Source organism: Penicillium citrinum (genome assembly GCF_028827155.1).
Source record: "Penicillium citrinum strain IBT 23319 chromosome Unknown utg000003l:1.0-4596430.0:1.0-4598250.0, whole genome shotgun sequence".
NCBI classification, from domain to species: Eukaryota; Fungi; Ascomycota; class Eurotiomycetes; order Eurotiales; family Aspergillaceae; genus Penicillium; species Penicillium citrinum.
Genome location: NW_026622688.1, coordinates 2582316 through 2599473, shown reverse-complemented (window position 1 = coordinate 2599473; position 17158 = coordinate 2582316). Strand labels below are relative to the sequence as shown.

At 48.7% G+C, this 17158-nt stretch overlaps 7 protein-coding genes across 7 annotated transcripts; 1 reads left to right on the top strand and 6 right to left on the bottom strand.

Annotated features, from left to right (window-relative positions):
* Positions 1 to 1456: 1456 nt before the first annotated feature.
* On the bottom strand, positions 1457 to 2618 carry eb1 (microtubule-binding protein BIM1; the record flags this gene model as incomplete). The annotated part of the gene is made up of 6 exons (XM_056643102.1): positions 1457 to 1516; positions 1579 to 2066; positions 2144 to 2221; positions 2318 to 2352; positions 2456 to 2527; positions 2605 to 2618. 6 exons carry the CDS (start codon positions 2616 to 2618, stop codon positions 1457 to 1459), a joined length of 747 nt encoding a protein of 248 aa, XP_056502514.1.
* Positions 2619 to 3196: 578 nt separating this feature from the next.
* On the bottom strand, positions 3197 to 5392 carry N7469_004181 (F-box/WD repeat-containing protein; the record flags this gene model as incomplete). The annotated part of the gene is made up of 3 exons (XM_056643101.1): positions 3197 to 4169; positions 4227 to 4572; positions 4642 to 5392. 3 exons carry the CDS (start codon positions 5390 to 5392, stop codon positions 3197 to 3199), a joined length of 2070 nt encoding a protein of 689 aa, XP_056502513.1.
* A 1139-nt stretch (positions 5393 to 6531) lies between these two features.
* On the bottom strand, positions 6532 to 7910 carry N7469_004180 (NAD(P)/FAD-dependent oxidoreductase; the record flags this gene model as incomplete). Its single annotated transcript, XM_056643100.1, has 4 exons — positions 6532 to 7005; positions 7069 to 7425; positions 7478 to 7771; positions 7854 to 7910. 4 exons carry the CDS (start codon positions 7908 to 7910, stop codon positions 6532 to 6534), a joined length of 1182 nt encoding a protein of 393 aa, XP_056502512.1.
* Positions 7911 to 8811: 901 nt separating this feature from the next.
* N7469_004179 (NAD(P)-dependent alcohol dehydrogenase) lies at positions 8812 to 10085 on the bottom strand (the record flags this gene model as incomplete). The annotated part of the gene is made up of 4 exons (XM_056643099.1): positions 8812 to 9689; positions 9750 to 9851; positions 9914 to 9941; positions 10011 to 10085. The coding sequence occupies 4 exons, from the start codon at positions 10083 to 10085 to the stop codon at positions 8812 to 8814; spliced, it is 1083 nt and encodes a 360-aa protein (XP_056502511.1).
* Positions 10086 to 11075: 990 nt separating this feature from the next.
* Positions 11076 to 12087, bottom strand: N7469_004178 (dihydrodipicolinate synthase family protein; the record flags this gene model as incomplete). The annotated part of the gene is made up of 2 exons (XM_056643098.1): positions 11076 to 11866; positions 11889 to 12087. The coding sequence occupies 2 exons, from the start codon at positions 12085 to 12087 to the stop codon at positions 11076 to 11078; spliced, it is 990 nt and encodes a 329-aa protein (XP_056502510.1).
* Positions 12088 to 12820: 733 nt separating this feature from the next.
* On the top strand, positions 12821 to 14311 carry N7469_004177 (Gfo/Idh/MocA family protein; the record flags this gene model as incomplete). The annotated part of the gene is made up of 5 exons (XM_056643097.1): positions 12821 to 12844; positions 12905 to 13067; positions 13135 to 13833; positions 13888 to 13978; positions 14047 to 14311. 5 exons carry the CDS (start codon positions 12821 to 12823, stop codon positions 14309 to 14311), a joined length of 1242 nt encoding a protein of 413 aa, XP_056502509.1.
* A 353-nt stretch (positions 14312 to 14664) lies between these two features.
* On the bottom strand, positions 14665 to 16747 carry N7469_004176 (putative PHD finger domain protein; the record flags this gene model as incomplete). Its single annotated transcript, XM_056643096.1, has 3 exons — positions 14665 to 14802; positions 14869 to 16097; positions 16153 to 16747. The coding sequence occupies 3 exons, from the start codon at positions 16745 to 16747 to the stop codon at positions 14665 to 14667; spliced, it is 1962 nt and encodes a 653-aa protein (XP_056502508.1).
* Positions 16748 to 17158: the final 411 nt, after the last annotated feature.

Genomic DNA, 17158 nt, shown 5'->3' with positions numbered 1-17158 from the left:
TTTCAAGCGGACCCCAACGCCGCGTGGGCTTCCATGCGATGCCCCACGATAGCATCCTCTTCCAGGGCCAGAGCGTAGATCATGAAACGTACCAGGGATCAAATGAGTGTCGGGTGTTGAACAGAGAAACAAGGAAAAAAAAGAAGGTGTAGGGGGGGGGCCTAATCCATAATGTTTGTTGCTAGACAATCGCCAAATATGCAAGAGACAACAGATGAGAAGTGATATCAAGTACCCGAATGACCAGCGGGTCCTAGGAGGATTTTGAGAAGGGCACGGTTTCGTCAATGGCACACTTCGCTGTGCTAGACGAATAAGATAATGCTAGACGAGCCCGTCCGACTTGAGGAGTCTTTGTTGGGGGGAGGGAGGGAGCGAAAGAAAGTCGAAGAGAAAGAAAAGAAAGAGGGATGAGGAAAAAGCGAAACGGTTCTGGGTGGAACGGTGGAACGAGCCAGACCGGACCAGAGTGTCTCCCCTATTGAAAAGCCAAGTCTAGGCGACCCGCGTTGGTGACGAACTAGCCTGGGGCCGAGATGCTCTTTTTTAGGGGAGAGTACTGCAGCCGAATTTGTCGTCGACTTTCAGAGGGAGTGGACGAGATAGTTGGAGCGAATTTAGAAGCAGCCATTTAGTAAATAGAGCAGTGTTTATTTTGAATCATGACCTATCCGATCAGTGAGGGAGCAACAAGATGCAAAAGCAACAGGAAATGTCTTAAATGAGTTTGTGCCCAAAAAAGAAGAGAGCGCTGCAGGTACACAGCGGGAAGAGATGTGATTGGCTGGCTGTCAGGTGGGGTAAGAGGGTTTGGCTATTCCCGATCTGGTATAGACTCGGTGCTGGTTTAATGAGGTCGAGTTTGCGGGATTCCTGTACTATGTACATAGTATGTACATGGTACAAGAAGAGTAGTTCTATAGTTGTTGAATATGTTGAATATGGAGGAGATATATAATTTATTAAGTGATATAGCATTGTGAGTCTATAGTATGTTGATTATCCGACTACTCGGCACCTTATACTACTGTATTACAGACGGGTGAACTTCATCTCTTTGAAAGTGGATCTACAGTACGCAAGGACGCCGCACTATGACTGGCCTGCAGCCAATAGCCGCGGTAGGTGCTGCATACAATACAAATGAACATGGTACGCACGGCTGACTGTACGGATGCGACAAGTCAATGCGGATTAGTGTTTCCAGTACAATCATTGCAACTCAATAACTAAATAGTAGTTACATAGTAATGAGCACAATTTACTGCGACATAGCACTTGGATTCTGGCTTTTGCCTTGTTTGCTCTAACGGACTGTACACCGTTCGTATTTCATCATTCGGTTGCCCAGGGTGGACATGCACGCGCTATTCAACTATCTACGCTCTCGTGAATCACAAGTCGCGGGTGGGTATTTAGTAATGGAACTCGTTTGCTCTCTCCCTGGCCCGATCATTTAAAAGGTCTCTAGCTCATCGGCCACTCCCTCTTCCGCCTCGGGAATCTCGAATCCATCCTGTAGTCATGCGTTAGCCCAATCTTTTTCCCCCCCACCATGCCCTAGACGTCAGAACTTACCTCGGTCGAGTACAGAATGCCCTGGATATGCTTGACCAATGTATCCTCTTCCTTCTCCAGCTCCGGGTCAGCCTCAATGGCAGTTTGGAGCAGTAGCTCAATATCGCGCAACTTGGCAAAATAGAAGTCCCGCTCCTTCTCAAGTCCGGCAATGGCTTCTTTCTGCGTCGAAATCTCCTGCTGCAGAGCTGCGGTGGCAGCACCACCCGCACCAGCGCTGGCAACGCGGGGACCACGCGCAGCGGCAGAGGTCGGGGTAACTCCGCGGCGTGACCCAGCAGAGGGAGCACGAGCAGAAGCAGCAACAGGTGCGCCTCCAGGGGCCCCAGAAGCCTTGCGACGGCTTACCGCATCATAATCTCCGCCGGGATAGTGCTGATCCCAGTATCGCTTAGTCCATTGGAGGAATTCAAGGTTGTCCTGCATACGGCACTTGGTGAGGGATTGGACGGGGATGGGCTTTTCGACCGCGTGGCGGGTGAAGACATCTAAATTATAATGTCAGGAAAGTCTCCTCGTCGATCAATTGGTTTCGACCGCGTCACTGTCAGATAGCTAGACATACTCTGCAAAACTTTGAAGTTTTGAAGATAGGCGTATTCCGTGTTGACATTGAACTTAACTCGAGACATCGGGACGTCCACTAAAAAAATAGAAATCTTCGTATCAGTATAGCTGTTCCAGTGGCATTCGAATACCTTGACCGCTCCTCTGACAAAGCTTGCCAGGCGATACTCACTAAATATCGAGTCGAAGATCTGGCATAGTGCAGCACTATTTACGTCCATCAAGGCCTGTCAGTGCAATTCCCCTTGGTGTCTTTTCCACGCGCAAGTTTTCAGGCAAGAGGGGGAGAGGGGTGTTCGGCCGATCATACCCGGTTCCACACTGTTCGATCTTGGTGATGTTCAGCTGCAGCAGGTTGTTCAACCAAGCCAGCAATTCTTGTCTGTAAGGAATCGCCTGTCAACGAACCGCTTCAAGTTGTTGGAAGGGTATTTGTCGATAAGGGGGAAAAAGCCGAACCTGGATTCACCCATGGTGGGGTAGTGATAGCCGCAATCGGGATTCCGGGGAGATAGAGCGAAAGGTAGCGGAGGATAAAAGGTTAGGAATGTATCAATCAAGGGCGGAGATCGCGATCAGGACCTCTACTCGGAGTCTGCCTGGCAGTGTTGATGGGAAAACACTCGATGGGATTGTTTTGATGCCAAAATCCACGGATCACAGTGGCGCTAGCAGCTCTACCAACCAATCATGTGTGCTTATATAATATACCTGCCTGGGGCATGAATTTACTACAGCTCGTTAATCATTTCTTGGTTTTCATGTTGGTTGTATTTATTTACCAAGAGAATCAGCATATCAAGAGTTAAGTGAAGTAATTGATTCAAGCGAAAGTGTTTTAATATATCTCCATGCGCCGTGTATAGGTCTAGCCAAGAAAGAATGAAAACTCTATGCCCAAATTTGCCAGTCTCTGTTCTCCATCCTTGTAACGTTTCCCCCGAGGTTTTGTCCAACTCCCCAATGATCCAATGCCAGTTCAATGACCCCAAAATCGCTAAATAAAAGAGAGAATTATGAAAGCTAATATAGCAAGTATGCACGAAGTTGATCACTCCTCCAACAGATCAATCCCATCTAATCCATAGCCAAAATCCATGATAACGGCCCGAGAGTCCTGGCTAGTTGCCACAACTCGTCGGTAGTCTGATTGAACATTAAGCATCCAGCTAGTGGTCCAACCAGGCAGATCAATGGAGAGTTCGCCGGAATCGGTATCAAACACCTTGACGCTCATATCGTAGCTACCGCTGACGATACGCTTGTTCATGCTGTCTAGGTGAAGAGACCTAATAAGACCACTGTGACCACGAAGCTCCTTAACGAGCTCGCCAGTATTAGCATCGAACTGGTAGATTGTTCTGTCATTTCCACCAGTCAGAATGGTGCGTCCATCATCGCTGAACTCGACACAAGCGAGACCGCGGTCCTTGCTGGGGAACTCTTTGACGCAGACCCCAGTGGTGACATTCCACAACTTGACTATGCCGTCGCCACTTGCCGACACCACTAGGTCACCGCGCATCTGTATAGCGTTCACCGGGCCATGGTGCCCAATAAGCTGCCTGAGTAGGTCGCCTGTCTTGCGATCCCAGACGCAAATTGTGCTATCTTTGGAGCATGAAATGATATATCGGTCATCAATCAAGACATCTAATACGCCGGCACGGTGACCTGCAAGGCGATGAATGGGACGATAATCATTCTTGATATCCCAAACAATGCAAGTGAAATCAGAGGATCCAGTAACCATGATCTCTTCATCAAACCGAAGACAAAGGATCGAGGCACTATGGTAATCGGCTGGGTGCTCCATCGGGGAGACAATATCAGCCGAGGGGGTTGATGGTGGGCAGATAGTCACGAAAGGGGATTTTCCGGTGGCCTGTTGTGCTGGATTGTTCACGGGTCCAGATCCAGACACATCGCCTGGGGGTGGACCAATAATCTTGAGGCAAGACCAGGGATAATGAGCATCCCATACGCGAATAGTTCGATCGCGAGAGCCAGTGATAATTTTATGTCTAGAAAAATTTATTAGCAACTTCTTGAACGAAATTTAATGTTTACGGTAAACTCACTCATCGAATTGCGCGCAATATACGCTGTCTTTATGTCCATGAAGGTAGATGGCCGCAGCTTTGCCCTGCTTCCAGCGACGGTCAAGAGCCCGTCGAACGAGAAACATTCGCTTCCAGTCTTGCTTGGGCATGGGCTTCCCTAATCCGAGGAACTGCCTCTTCTTGGTTGCTGTGGAACTGACTGGTCGAGGGGCATATGTAGTGCGGAAAACATGCTTCCAAACGTGAGGCGAGGATGCCTGTCGATTCCAAGCATGGGAAACCAGTTCTGACTTCATGACGGAGGCAGGGTCCAGATAAGAAAGCACCTGAGCCATGATCTCAGAAGGCAAATATGAAACCGGATCTTTGAAAGGGTTAGCCTCGCAACAAGATGGTAGAAATGATCTTGTCAGTCGTCACCAAATTAACTTACCAATGCGAAGAAGACCAATCTCAGTATCCGAAGCATCAGAGCGATCACGCAGATCAATGCCGATACCACTTTCTGAGTCGAGTTTAACATCAGATACCTTGGCAGGGAATTCACGCTCCAATTTGGCCAATTCCAACCTCACCATCTCATTTTGAGCGGCCGCAGCAGCACGTGCCGCCGCACCAGCGGACTTGTCAGTGGGAAGAATGGGTGGCTCCATTCCATGTCCAGGGATGGGTGTTGGGACTGATGCGGTTGGCGCATAAAAGCCGTGTAACGCGCTAACACTGTTCAAAGAGGGACGTCTATTGATACTATAACTGTTGGACCAAGCTCGAGACCGTTTGTCCCAACTTTGCGAAGCAACATTGCGCTTATGACCGGGGTGAGCCTCAATTGTATAGTACTGAGAATCATCATTGGCCTCTCCAGGCATTTGAAAATTGTTCTTGGAAGACTTGTGTCGCAAAGTCACAGACAGCCGGCGGCCTAGGGCAACCAGGCCATCCATCGGGTGCCGCAAGCTTGAGAAGCTTTTGGCCGAACGCCTCCGAGGCATTGCGTCTGGGAAAGGCTCCATCTCTTCCACTGCCGATCCAACATGCTCATGGCAAAGTTCTGTACGGGGAGTCTCTTGCCACTGATCGAGGGCATACTCCTTGGGGAGGGTAACCGGATGCGCTGCAGTCCGGGGGCGTGGACGAAGTGAGAGCGAGGGGCGTCGTCGAGTGGAGGTCTCTCGTGGCGACATGGCGTTGAATATAGAGGGTGCGCAAAGGAAGGGAAACAATCGCTTATCGCGACTTTAACAGTCAATGTCCTCAATAGGACACGAGTATAGGTATGAAAACGACTGGAATTTTCCCGTCCCAGGTCTATTGTATAATGTCGATTGCGAATGTGAAATTGTATGCGAGAATCGCCAGGGGTGAAAAGGCGATATCCAAGTCTAGTGGATTGAAGGACCGTATAACACAAAACACCTGGTAACCGAGGGAAAAGAGAGAATAATGAATGCAATAAAAAAAAAAAACAGAAAGAAAGCGCAGGGAGCGTGAAATAGGGAGTAGAATTCAAAAAAAAGAATGAAGGCCGCGGTCTGAGAGTCGGGCGGTGAATTGCCGTGGAGTGATTGGCCCCCGGCACGAGTACCGAGCGGTCGCGGATACTTCGGTGATCTCAAAGTTTTGGTGGCAAAGGAAGTACTCGTTACTTGGGCCTTCTACTCAGCTGCAGAGAATAGATTTTTCTAGTATTTGGGGGGCAAATCACGGGGGGGGATTGTGGAGTATTTGCTACTTACAATCCGGGGCAATCTGCATGGCGTCCTTGTGTATTCTGTACTTGGACCAAAGTGCACAATACTCTGTATTACTGCCAAAAACTATAGCCCGCAGTGGCGATTTAGACCTTCTGTCCCAGGGTTTAGGCCAACTTTCAAGATAAGCGGTAAATTTCAAGACATCTACCATGCCGGAAATGATCAAGCCCGAGTTCAGGATTTTTTTTTGTTTGTTTCCAGCCTTTTCACATCGCCGACTCGAAAACAGAAAAGATTTAATTGCTATGGTATGGGCAACCCCGAACAGGCTGGCGGCCCAGCACTGACGTCGATCGCCGTTCGTATAAAACGGCCTTGTGGAGTGATCCACTCTGACGCTGACGCTCACCTACAGTACATTTTAAGTATACTGCCGGGCTAGATATTTTCATGGTCGCTATCACCTGATCCCATTGCGATGAATACGGGTCAAATATACTGGACCATATCATGAAGGGTCACAGTCTCAGTGGAATTCGTTTATTTGATTATTGTGCATTTAATTTCGAATAATTACGGACGAACATGATCTTGCGCGTACTACTAGTATGAGTGATATGACCCAAATATCAAAGTGAGGCGGAAATTGCCTTATGGGCATGAATAGGATATCCTCCCACTTCCACAGATCTCTTTAGACCTCTGACTCTCTCCTCTGTTATTACCAGAAACGAGCTAGGAATATCATTATTAGACTGATCCCCTAGGATCATGGCAGCAACGGCCTGTGAAGTCCTAGAAGCTTTTATCATACCGGTAGCGTGAAAAGCACCACACACCCACTGGTGCTTATACCCAGAAAATGGCAGCCGACCTGCAAAAGGAACATCATCCTGAGTGAATGCCACAATACCGGACCACTGATGATCGATGCGAGTAGAGGATCCAATAGGGACAGATGCTAGGGCTTCCTCAGCAAAGCCACGTAGGTGCTGCATAGGAGCAATATCAGCCGTGCTATCATCGGGCGTATCTTTGCGTCCAGTACAAGCTCTTCCAATGACAAGATCACCGTCGTTGCGTTGGATGAGATAATCATAATCCTTTTCGCCGTATCACAGCCAGAGGGAGTATTTACTAAGGTGGAATGGGGATCTACTGGCCACACATGTGCTTTGGTCGGCTTTGTCATTAGAGGAAGAATCAAAATCGACCACATTGACTCTAACGGGAGAGATGAATGGCCGAAGTTCTGGATTTAGATGGCTCGCCCATGCATTTCCAGCGTGAATCACATTCCTAGCTCTGATATTGCCACGGTTGGTACAAACGGTGGCATACTGAGAGGAAGAGTCATCAAGAATCGAAGTGACGATTGTGTTCGTTTGAACATTGAGCTTTTTGGGATAAACCAGGTGCCCGAGAACCCCGGTTATCCACCTGTAAGGCCAGACTGATGCTGATGGCTCACAAATTGCCCCAACGCAGCGTGAAGATAGTTTGAATTCGTTCTTCAAATATTCCTAATCCTTGTAGACTTTGTGTTTAGCGGCCAGTTTGGGAATATAAGCACACATCTCTTTGAGTGCTTTCACAAGCCTGATCGAGTGTTTTTTGCTTATAGTATGCCTCGATGCCCTCTGTCAGAACGAGGCTTGCATCGATACCGTCTTCGAGCATCGCAGAATGCATAGCCTCTAAGTGACAGTCTTCAAAGAGGGAAATCCAGAACGTCTCTTCTATACCAAATATCTTCTTGCGCTCCGCCCACATAGCAAATGTCATCGTCTTGATGTGTCCGCCATTCCGCCCCGTCGCACCAGCACATAGTTGTCGTGCGTCGATAAGAACGACATTTAATATCTCATACTTTTTGATAAGTGTGCGTGCTCAGGTTATGCCTGAAATTCCGGAGCCAATGATGACTACATCAGCTACGGAATTTGGCCACGGCGACTGATGGTTTGCATGTTGATGGGGTAATATGTGCCAATAGGGCGAAGTGCATATAGATAAAGGTGTTTAAGGATCCACAATTCCTCGTTCATAAATGCCTTCGGGAGATTCGGACATTCTGATAGTTGCAGGAGCTTGGATAAACACAAGAAAGATTTGGTTTCCAAGAAGGCTATCAAATTTCAAGGGGAAGAATGTAAGAAGACAAGCCGGGTCAAGTCTTCATCTGAGCGAAACAGATGTCCCAGGTAAGTTCTTATAACTTATTCATTTACCAAGCTCGAATCAATCATGCGAGAAAGTTGCAGGAGTTACCTTATCTACAAGACAGGCACTTTGCTCTCATTCAAATTCCCAAAACGGGCTACCCCAGTTAATCACCAAAAGGAGTTAGAGATTCACATATCGTCCCAGTCATTGACCTAAGCCCCTCGTCGCCTTCCATCTCCAACTCGGTCGATGGCACAACCCCGCCCCTGTGCTGTTGAGGGGTCAGCTTTACCGCACCAGCCTAGTCTATCAACTACATGGAACAAGTCAAATGGTTAATATAATCTCGTTCTTAGATGAAAACTGGCGTGGAAAGATAGGGAAATCTTGGGGAACAAAGTATCGGCCCAATTGTCATTAGTGTTGTGCATATGTTACTAGCATCCGATCATTCAGGTTAACCTTACTTTTGTATTTACTGACTCCGTGAAGGCCGGGATTTTAATGCACCTGGCCTTTCCCATGGAATACACAACGTATATCTATCAAGTGCTTTGACACTTTTCTATTCAGTAGTACTACTGCTAGCTCAATGATACGTGACTCATGGCTTAGTACCAACGTACGTGACTTCAAGATTTGGTATTGGTACTCAAGATAGGTATCAGATTCTCTCCCGCGGTACTCATAGTATACTTTCTTCATTTTAAATACCAAGAATGTCTAATACTGGCAATCTTCTTCTAGCCAAACACCTTATCATACCCAGTCAGGGTAAAGCGGTAATGGACGTCACCCTTCTTCATGCGCAACATAGCCTCCTTCAGGCCCTCCTCGCCAATCGCGATCTCTTCTACCCATCCCTTGAGCCCCTTGTCCGCAGCCAGCTGCAACATCTCAAGCATCTCACGACGGCTACCCAGGTGGCTAGCACCAATGAGGACACCGTTTGAAATCAAGTTCTGAGCCTTGATAACTTGACCCTCTTCCTCAGGCAGCCCAACGCTAACCCATCGACCATGCACATCCATCATAGAAAGGTAGCGAGCCAGATCAAAGCCCTCCGATGAATTAGCGCAGTTGATAATCAAGTCAAACGAAAACTTGTGTGGCTCATCCCAGCCTTCCTCCGCAGTGGCGATATATCCATCAGCACCAAGCTTCAGCGCATCGGCCTCCTTTGCCCGAGACCTAGAAATTGCCCAAGTCTCCGCACCGAGCGCCTTTGCGAACATCACGCCGAAATGACCAATGCCCCCAAGACCAACAATTCCGACCTTCTTGCCAGGTCCGGCACCATTGCGCACCAGCGGCGAGTAGGCTGTGAGTCCAGCGCAAAGCATAGGCGCCACAGTGTTGCTATCTAGAGCATCGGGGATCGGGAAGACCCAATGCTCATGTGTACGGACGTGAGAAGAGTACCCACCTTGGCTGACAATACCGGTATCAGGCCACTCCGATCCATATGTATCCATCATCTGGACGGGGCAGTAGGTTTCGTTCTCATTCTTGCACTGCTTGCACTCTCCACAGGAGTAAGACTGGGCGCCGACACCGACGCGCTCGCCTTCCTTGATCAATGTTACCTTAGGACCAACACGAATGGCACGACCGACGATCTCTGTATTACATTAGTCACTGACTGTTATCTCACGTTCGAATGATTGTAACATTCACGAACCATGTCCAACACACAATGGGAACTTCTGGTCTCCCCATCCTCCGCTAATAGTGTGCACATCACTGCCGCACACACCGCAGGCTTCAATCTTCACGTCGACGTCTATGTTGCAAATCCAGATTAGAACAATAGTCTCACATAGTATTTGATCCCTAAATACTCACCATAATCACCGAATGGCTTCAGGGGGTACTGTAAATGCGCAAAATCCGCGTGTTAGAATAATAACCTAGATTGGGAAGATGGAAGCTCCTAACTCACGAAGCGCTTGTGGAATTGGGTAAAAGAGTCAGGTCCATCGACCTGAAAGCCCTCAGCTTCATCGGGGTACGGCATTGTGATATGCTGATGTGGATGAAAAGGAAATGGATTGTCAGGGAGATCCAAGTTTGAAGTAGGAAGTAGAGGAAAGAAATGGGAGATTGAGATATTCAAAAAGGACGTGGGGGTAGGAGAGGGGTACTACTTTTTCAATGACCCCCCGACAAGAAAAAAAAATATTTATTCTAGTAGATAAAGAGCCCAAGTCTTGGCCCGCGAGATGATGATCCGGCATTGGATAGGATAGCCTCGCAACGCCCCCGTAGTGACACTGTGGAGACTCGTATACCAAACTTGGGGAATTGATACCGCATACTTTGCAATCGTCTCCACTAGACAACGTATTACTAGGCGGGCCATCCTTCGCGGCCAAATCACCGAAGTCATGCCCTAATGTGCTAGAGGAGTCTATGCCAATTCATTTACTGAATACCAAAAAGTACGAAGCATCATGCTCGACATGGGAGGGGGTGTTATGTTTCTTTGGGGTGTCATGCGCGGAGTAAAAAGTCTAAAGTTTTTGTCTATAGCAAGTCTGACACTGGTATAGTTTTTCATACTACTATTCGATATGTTGTCGTCTGTCGGGGGTAGGCGGCTGAAGACGGGCTCGCAACATCTCCGAGTTGGGGGATTTTTCCGCCTATCATCTTCACGGAACAGAACTTTGAATACCACGCCAGTACCGGGAAAGGACAATATCGAACAGGAAGCGAAATATGGGTATTCTGTTTTTCTAGTCAAATCACGCTACAATTTACTTGGCTGTTGGACAATAATTGGACTAACTAGTTGCGTCAAACCCGACAACAAATAAGCTTGAGGACCCTCAGGGAATCAGATCGGCTACTTTCCTAATTGGATTCTCAGCGATCGGCTACCAGTATGTACTAGATTTTTTTTTTTCTATATGATTCTCAATTTCATCATATATATACTATGTATAGTTTTTTATTCATGTACATCATTGATAGGCCTAGCTAGGTCTCAAACTATTTTCATTATTTATGCAGCATCCTTCAGAGCGAGCTCCACCTTCATTGCGCCTTTGATCTTGTCAGCGACGGCCTTGGCCTGCTCATCGCTCAGACGTCCAAGTGGGCGTCGTGGGTATCCACCATATCCATAATAAGACTGAATAGCAGACTTGGTGCCAGGGATAGCGGCCTTAGTCAAGACCCAATCCGCAGCACTAAGTTCCTGTTGGGCCTCGATAGCCTCAGCCAGGCGACCCTCGGACCAGAGAGTGAAGATGCGCACGCAAAGGCGAGGGATTACATTGGCACCACCAGCTAGAATGGCAGTACCTCCAGAGACGAGAGTTTGAAGACTGAAGTCGGCAATACCACCAAAGGCGACGTATGGGTGCTTCGCATCGGGCTTGGAAACGGTAGGAGTAGGACGGTTGGCATTAGCCAGAGGGGATGGAGGGGTGATTGCACCCAAAGCATTGGCGACACGGGTCAGCTTGCCAGTATTGGCGCAAGTGAATTTGGTACCGACAATATTGGGGTGCTGAGAGATGCGAATAATAAGATCGGAGTCCATATCAATACCGGCGACAGCGCCAGGGTAGTTGTATAGGATCAGAGGAACAGGCGAAGCGTCGGCCACGGCAGTGAAGAACTCGTAAAGAGTGTCATCGTTACCGACAGCATACCGGTAGTAGCTGGGAGGTACGATGAGAGCGTACTCGCCGCCAGCAGCAGCAACCTCCTTGCACAATTCAATGGTACCGCGAATACTCTGGTCACTGGCACCGGCGATGACAGGGACGTTTTGGAATCCGGCCTCGTCTCAGGGCAGAGCGTGTCTCACGGGTCACTGTTGAGCGCTCTTCGCGTGTCAGATGCACGGCTTCACCGTTTGAGCCCATGGTCACCAGACCAACAAGCCCAGCCTTGGCCAAACGGACGGCATGGCGGCGGATTGCGGCAACATCGAGCTCTTCGGTGTTGGGGTCGAAGAAGGTCATTGTCGGTGCATAAACACCGGGGCGAAGTGGAGTGAGAGGCATGATGCTAGAGATGGTGTTAGTACTTGAAATTGCATTTTGCTACATCATAAAACACATACTGCTCTGTTTTTTTATTAGGGTATAGAGGGTATAGAGGGTATCGATGGGGAGTACTGATATAATTCAAGTAGTGAAAACAAAAGTGGTCAATCCCCTCCCTCGCTCTTTTTAAGAACAATCCATGTTGTACCACCACGTCTTCTCCATGCAACTTTCCCCCACGTCGGCGAATTCTCCGATGGACTCTGAATGGCGGAGAATTGAATTCCACCAACCACCAACATTCTCCAGAATGTGGGGGGGTGTTAACTGGTGTGGAGTACGACGATGCAATGGGTTGACACAGGTCCCGCGGGGATTATGCGCCAACCGACGTTTTGAGTCGAAAAAAATAGAGTCGATTCATGGCAGACCAGACAGAAAACTTCTTCAATATCTTCACTCAACCAGAGATATTTATACCATGACTATATCAATGAAAGGTTAAAGTTGTTTCTTTCAGGGCAAAATGCAATTCCGGGGTGGCCCCGCGCCGATAAGATAAGACAGGATCGGCTATTGAGGGCAAGCTGGGGTCATTTCAAACGCCGGAAGAATTACGTCCAGCAACGAAAGTTCCCCATTGTGCCCAGGGTTTCTTCTTCTTCTTCTTCTTTTTCTTCTTCTCATCTCCTCATTCTTCTGCGCTTCTTTTAGTTTCCCCCCATTCTCTTCATCGTAAAGAATTCACATCATGGCTCCTCCAAGTGTATTGATGGTAAGTTCCGCCAACACACCCCGCACATACAGTGCAAACTTACAAAACTCCAATTTTCAGGTCGGCACAGGCGAGTACACCACTGGCTTCGTCGGTGGTGGTGCTTCGGGTTCAGACAAGAAAGTTGGTGTCGTGGGCCTGACACTATTCGACCTGCGCCGTCGCGGTAAAGTTGGTGACCTGAGCATGGTTGGCGTGTCCGGCAAGAAATTCCCCGGCATTCGTAAGTTTCAAATCGAGAGCGAGCATGAAAAAGTCTTCACCCTGTGACTGATTACAATAAATTCTAGGCGATCATTTGCGCCGCAATATCTCCCAGGTTTATAACGGCCTTGACACCTCCTTCACTTCATTCCCCGCCGATGATCAGACCGATCCCGACGCTTATAAGTCGGCAATTGACGCTCTGCCCAAGGGATCTGCCATTACAATCTTCACTCCAGACTCGACACACTACCCAATTGCTCTGTATGCCATCAAGCGCGGACACCATGTGCTGATTACCAAGCCTGCAACCCAGCGATTGGCCGATCACCTCGCATTGGTGGAAGCCGCACGAAAGCACGGAGTCTTCGTTTTCGTCGAGCACCATAAGCGTTTCGACCCAGCTTACTCCGATGCTCGTGCTAAGGCTAAGAACCTGGGTGATTTCAATTACTTCTATAGTTATATGAGTCAACCTAAGAGCCAGCTTGAGACTTTCAAGGCCTGGGCTGGTCGTGACTCTGATATCTCATACTATCTGAACTCGCATCACATTGATATCAATGAGAGTATGGTCCCAGACTACAAGCCCGTTCGTGTCACGGCTACTGCCTCTCAAGGCACAGCTGCAGCTTTGGGCTGTGTTCCCGAGACTGAGGATACCATCACTCTTCTAGTCGAGTGGAGACGCAAGGACGACCCGGCTAAGATCGCGACGGGTGTATACACTGCCAGCTGGACGGCGCCTCAAAATGCGGGTGTCCATTCTAATCAGTACTTCCACTGTGTGTATACCTTTTCCTTTGATTGTGAAAAAGGCATTCACTAACATTTGATAGATATGGCTTCAAATGGCGAGGTTCGCGTCAACCAAGCCAAGCGTGGTTACGATGTCACTGGTGATGACCAGGGTTTGATTTGGGTGAACCCGTGAGTGACGAAATCTAATATAGGGAGAAATGTCATACGAAATACACAACTAACGTACCTAATTCCAGTTTCTACATGAAATATGCTCCCGATGAGGAGGGCAACTTCGGTGGCCAAACTGGCTACGGCTATATCAGCTTTGAGAAGTTCATTGACGCTGTGACGGGCGTCAACGAAGGTCGTTTGACGCTCGATCAGTTAGATGCTCGCCCGTTGCCTACTCTGAAGAATACGATTGCTACCACTGCTATTTTGGATGCTGGCCGGAAGTCCCTGGATGAAAGACGGCCGGTGGAGATCTTTTCAGAAGGTGACAAGTGGGAGCTGAAATAATTTATGCATTGAAGCGATTGAGTTATTATAGTTGTACAGAAATATCATATGTGAAATGAGCCACATCGTACATGGACATTGAGATGACTAGGAATACATTGATGCGTATGTATACTTCAAAAGCTAGAATAAATAAACAAACATATCCAAAATACCTAACATGGGGGAATCATCGAAGTATTAAAAAATATCAGATTCGCTGGCTGAAACAAAGACCAATGCTTGATAGTTCCCTCGTGCTGTGATAACTCCGCAAACGACCAACTCCATACAGACCGAAAGAACCTGGAATCCCAAAATAACAGAAAATCTCTCGTGGTATCATGCAAGAAAGTCCATTCTATCTAGTCTTTTTATCGCCTTCCGCCCTTCACGATACCATCCGGGCCTTTGTGGAACTTCACTCGGCACTCAGGACAATACCATTTGGCTGTGCGAGAAGGAACCTCAGAAAGACCAACGCAGTCTAGATGGAACCATTCACGATCACACTGTCAGTCAAGTTAGTATTTGCTAGGATATTTTCAGATTTTAGTAGTAGATTAGGTGTGACTTACATCTTGATTCTCGCAACAAATCATAGTACCGAAGCTCACGTCGCCGCAGAGACAATACCGCGGTTCATTTGAATCGATTTCCTCAAGGACACCATCTTCATCGACCCGAGTCTCCTGAGATTTCCCGGTGCTGATTCGTTTCTTGCCCGGCTTGGCTTTCCGACGACCGTAACTAACAGCCGCACCACCATCTTGACCGGTGGAAACGGGGCCAGGAGCCGGGCGCTTGCGTCGTCGAGTCGGGGCAGGAACACTCGGTGCATGAGATGCCTCTCGAACAGGGGTTTTGCGAGCAGGGGTAGCACTCTTAATGCGGAAATCCCGCCCACCAGTCGCAACGTTGGTAGAAAGCCCTCCCAAGGCCCCGAACTCGAGCGAAGCGGCTGCGGATCGCCTTGATGAAGGTCGTGTCACTGGAGGAGTTGGCGTGCCCGTAGGCTGTATGATTGATCGCGTTGAGCGCCGCGAGCCAGTTGGAGATGGTGGCGGCGGAGATGCTTTTGTTTCAACCATGGGGGATCCTTGGGTTAAGATTGAGGTGATAGGAGCGTTAGTTCCATCCGCAGATCCACTGGCAGCAGCGCCTCGACTGGATCGACGGCGCGTGGAGCTAGATTTGGATGCTGCCTCTTTCAAAGGAACAGTTGTAGGTTCCAAGGCAATTTCTTGTCCTCCCACTACCTTATCTTCGATTGCCGCCTCTGCTGCGATTTCGTCTCGCTTTCGCTTCCGCGAGGATCGGCTTGCTGGGGTCGTCAGAAGACTAGCAGCAGGCTTCGCTGGTGTGTCTCCATTGGCTGCAGCCTCTCGTGCCAGAAGCTCACGCTTTAGCTTTTTGGCCTCGTTCAACTTCATACCACGGTTGCTAAGTTTTGTCTCCTCTAGATCCTTGATCATCTCTTCATGGCGTGTTTCCTCAAGGTTGTCGCAGTCAACAAATTCTTCTCCGGTCTCCAGTGCCAAAGCTTTAGCAGTGCGATAAGCTTCCCAGCCACGACCAGAAAGGGCAAGTTCACGATGAATCATGACCTCACTCGGTTGCCAGACGGCGTTCTTCTTCATTTTCTTTCGCAATTTCGTCATCTCCCATTCAGTCAATCGCAGCCATGGCAGATCCTGACTGCCAATCTTGGCATCTTCGGGGGGGTGGTTTGAGCAGTGCAAGAGCATTGCTTGTGGAAAATCCCGTGCCAGAGCTAGGTCGTCGTGGTTTCTCTTTCTTCGGTGGTCTAGCTGCCTTAGGAGGAAGTTCTGGCTCTACTTCCGCATCGGAGTGTTCGGTACTATCGATAGGGGAATCCGGATTGAAGTTAGCCAGGTGTTCCGCGGTGAGCCCGGCGCGGCGCGATCTTGATTTCTGAGTGTTGCTGCGCTTGCGGTTGTCTAGTCTGAGAGTGATCCGCGTGGTGGATGCGTTTTCCTTCTTGCGTGAACGTTTGGGTGTAGGTTCTGGAGGAGTAGGTTCTTCGGAAGGAGGTCTAGGGAGCGCATCGAGCTTCTGGCGAATGCAACTTAAGCGGTCGAAGTGGCGATCAACAACATCGTAAAGCCGACAAGCCTCGGCATAGGAAGATTCGCGTGCGTTTATTGCGCGGTCAAGCTGAAGTGAAATATCCCTACGCAGCTCGATTGCACTAGGACGTTCGTCGGAAGCGATGTCAGGAAGCTGACCGTACCGCTTGGTGAAGTCGTGTACGGATTGGGCTGATTCGAGATAGCGATCGTCCAAGCCGCGAATCAGTGTGAGGGAACGAATTATATCGGCGGGAAGGTATTCGGTGTAATCAATGTAATCTGTTACAGTAGCTTGGGCATCGGGATCAAAGGGGCCATCCAGAATGACCCCGCCACTGTGGTCTGTCTCATCCGTCATGGGCATCTTGCGGGTTCAAGGAGACGCGTCTTCCAGAGACCGCGCGAATGCGCCAAGTAATAACAGGAGGATTTAAAAGAGTGTGAGCGGGTCGATATCACACCCTTTGCGCGACAGTCATGAAGTAAACAACAAAGATGAAGTCCGCCATGCGACTGCGACTGCGACTGCAACGCCAGCTGCAGTGCCAAACCGCGGGCCATCATTGTTCCGTAAGTATGTGATCACGTGTGTCCCGATCGGGTAATTTGCTTAGACCCGTCAGAAAGAGTGGAGTCTATCTGATATCTGATATCTGCTGGTTATGATCGAAGGTCACAACTACCGTCTATAAAAAGGGAAATACAATCAGTCCGTTAACTCCAGCAACTTTTATTTCATTCCGTTTTTTTTGGTCATGTTGTCTCTTTCACAATA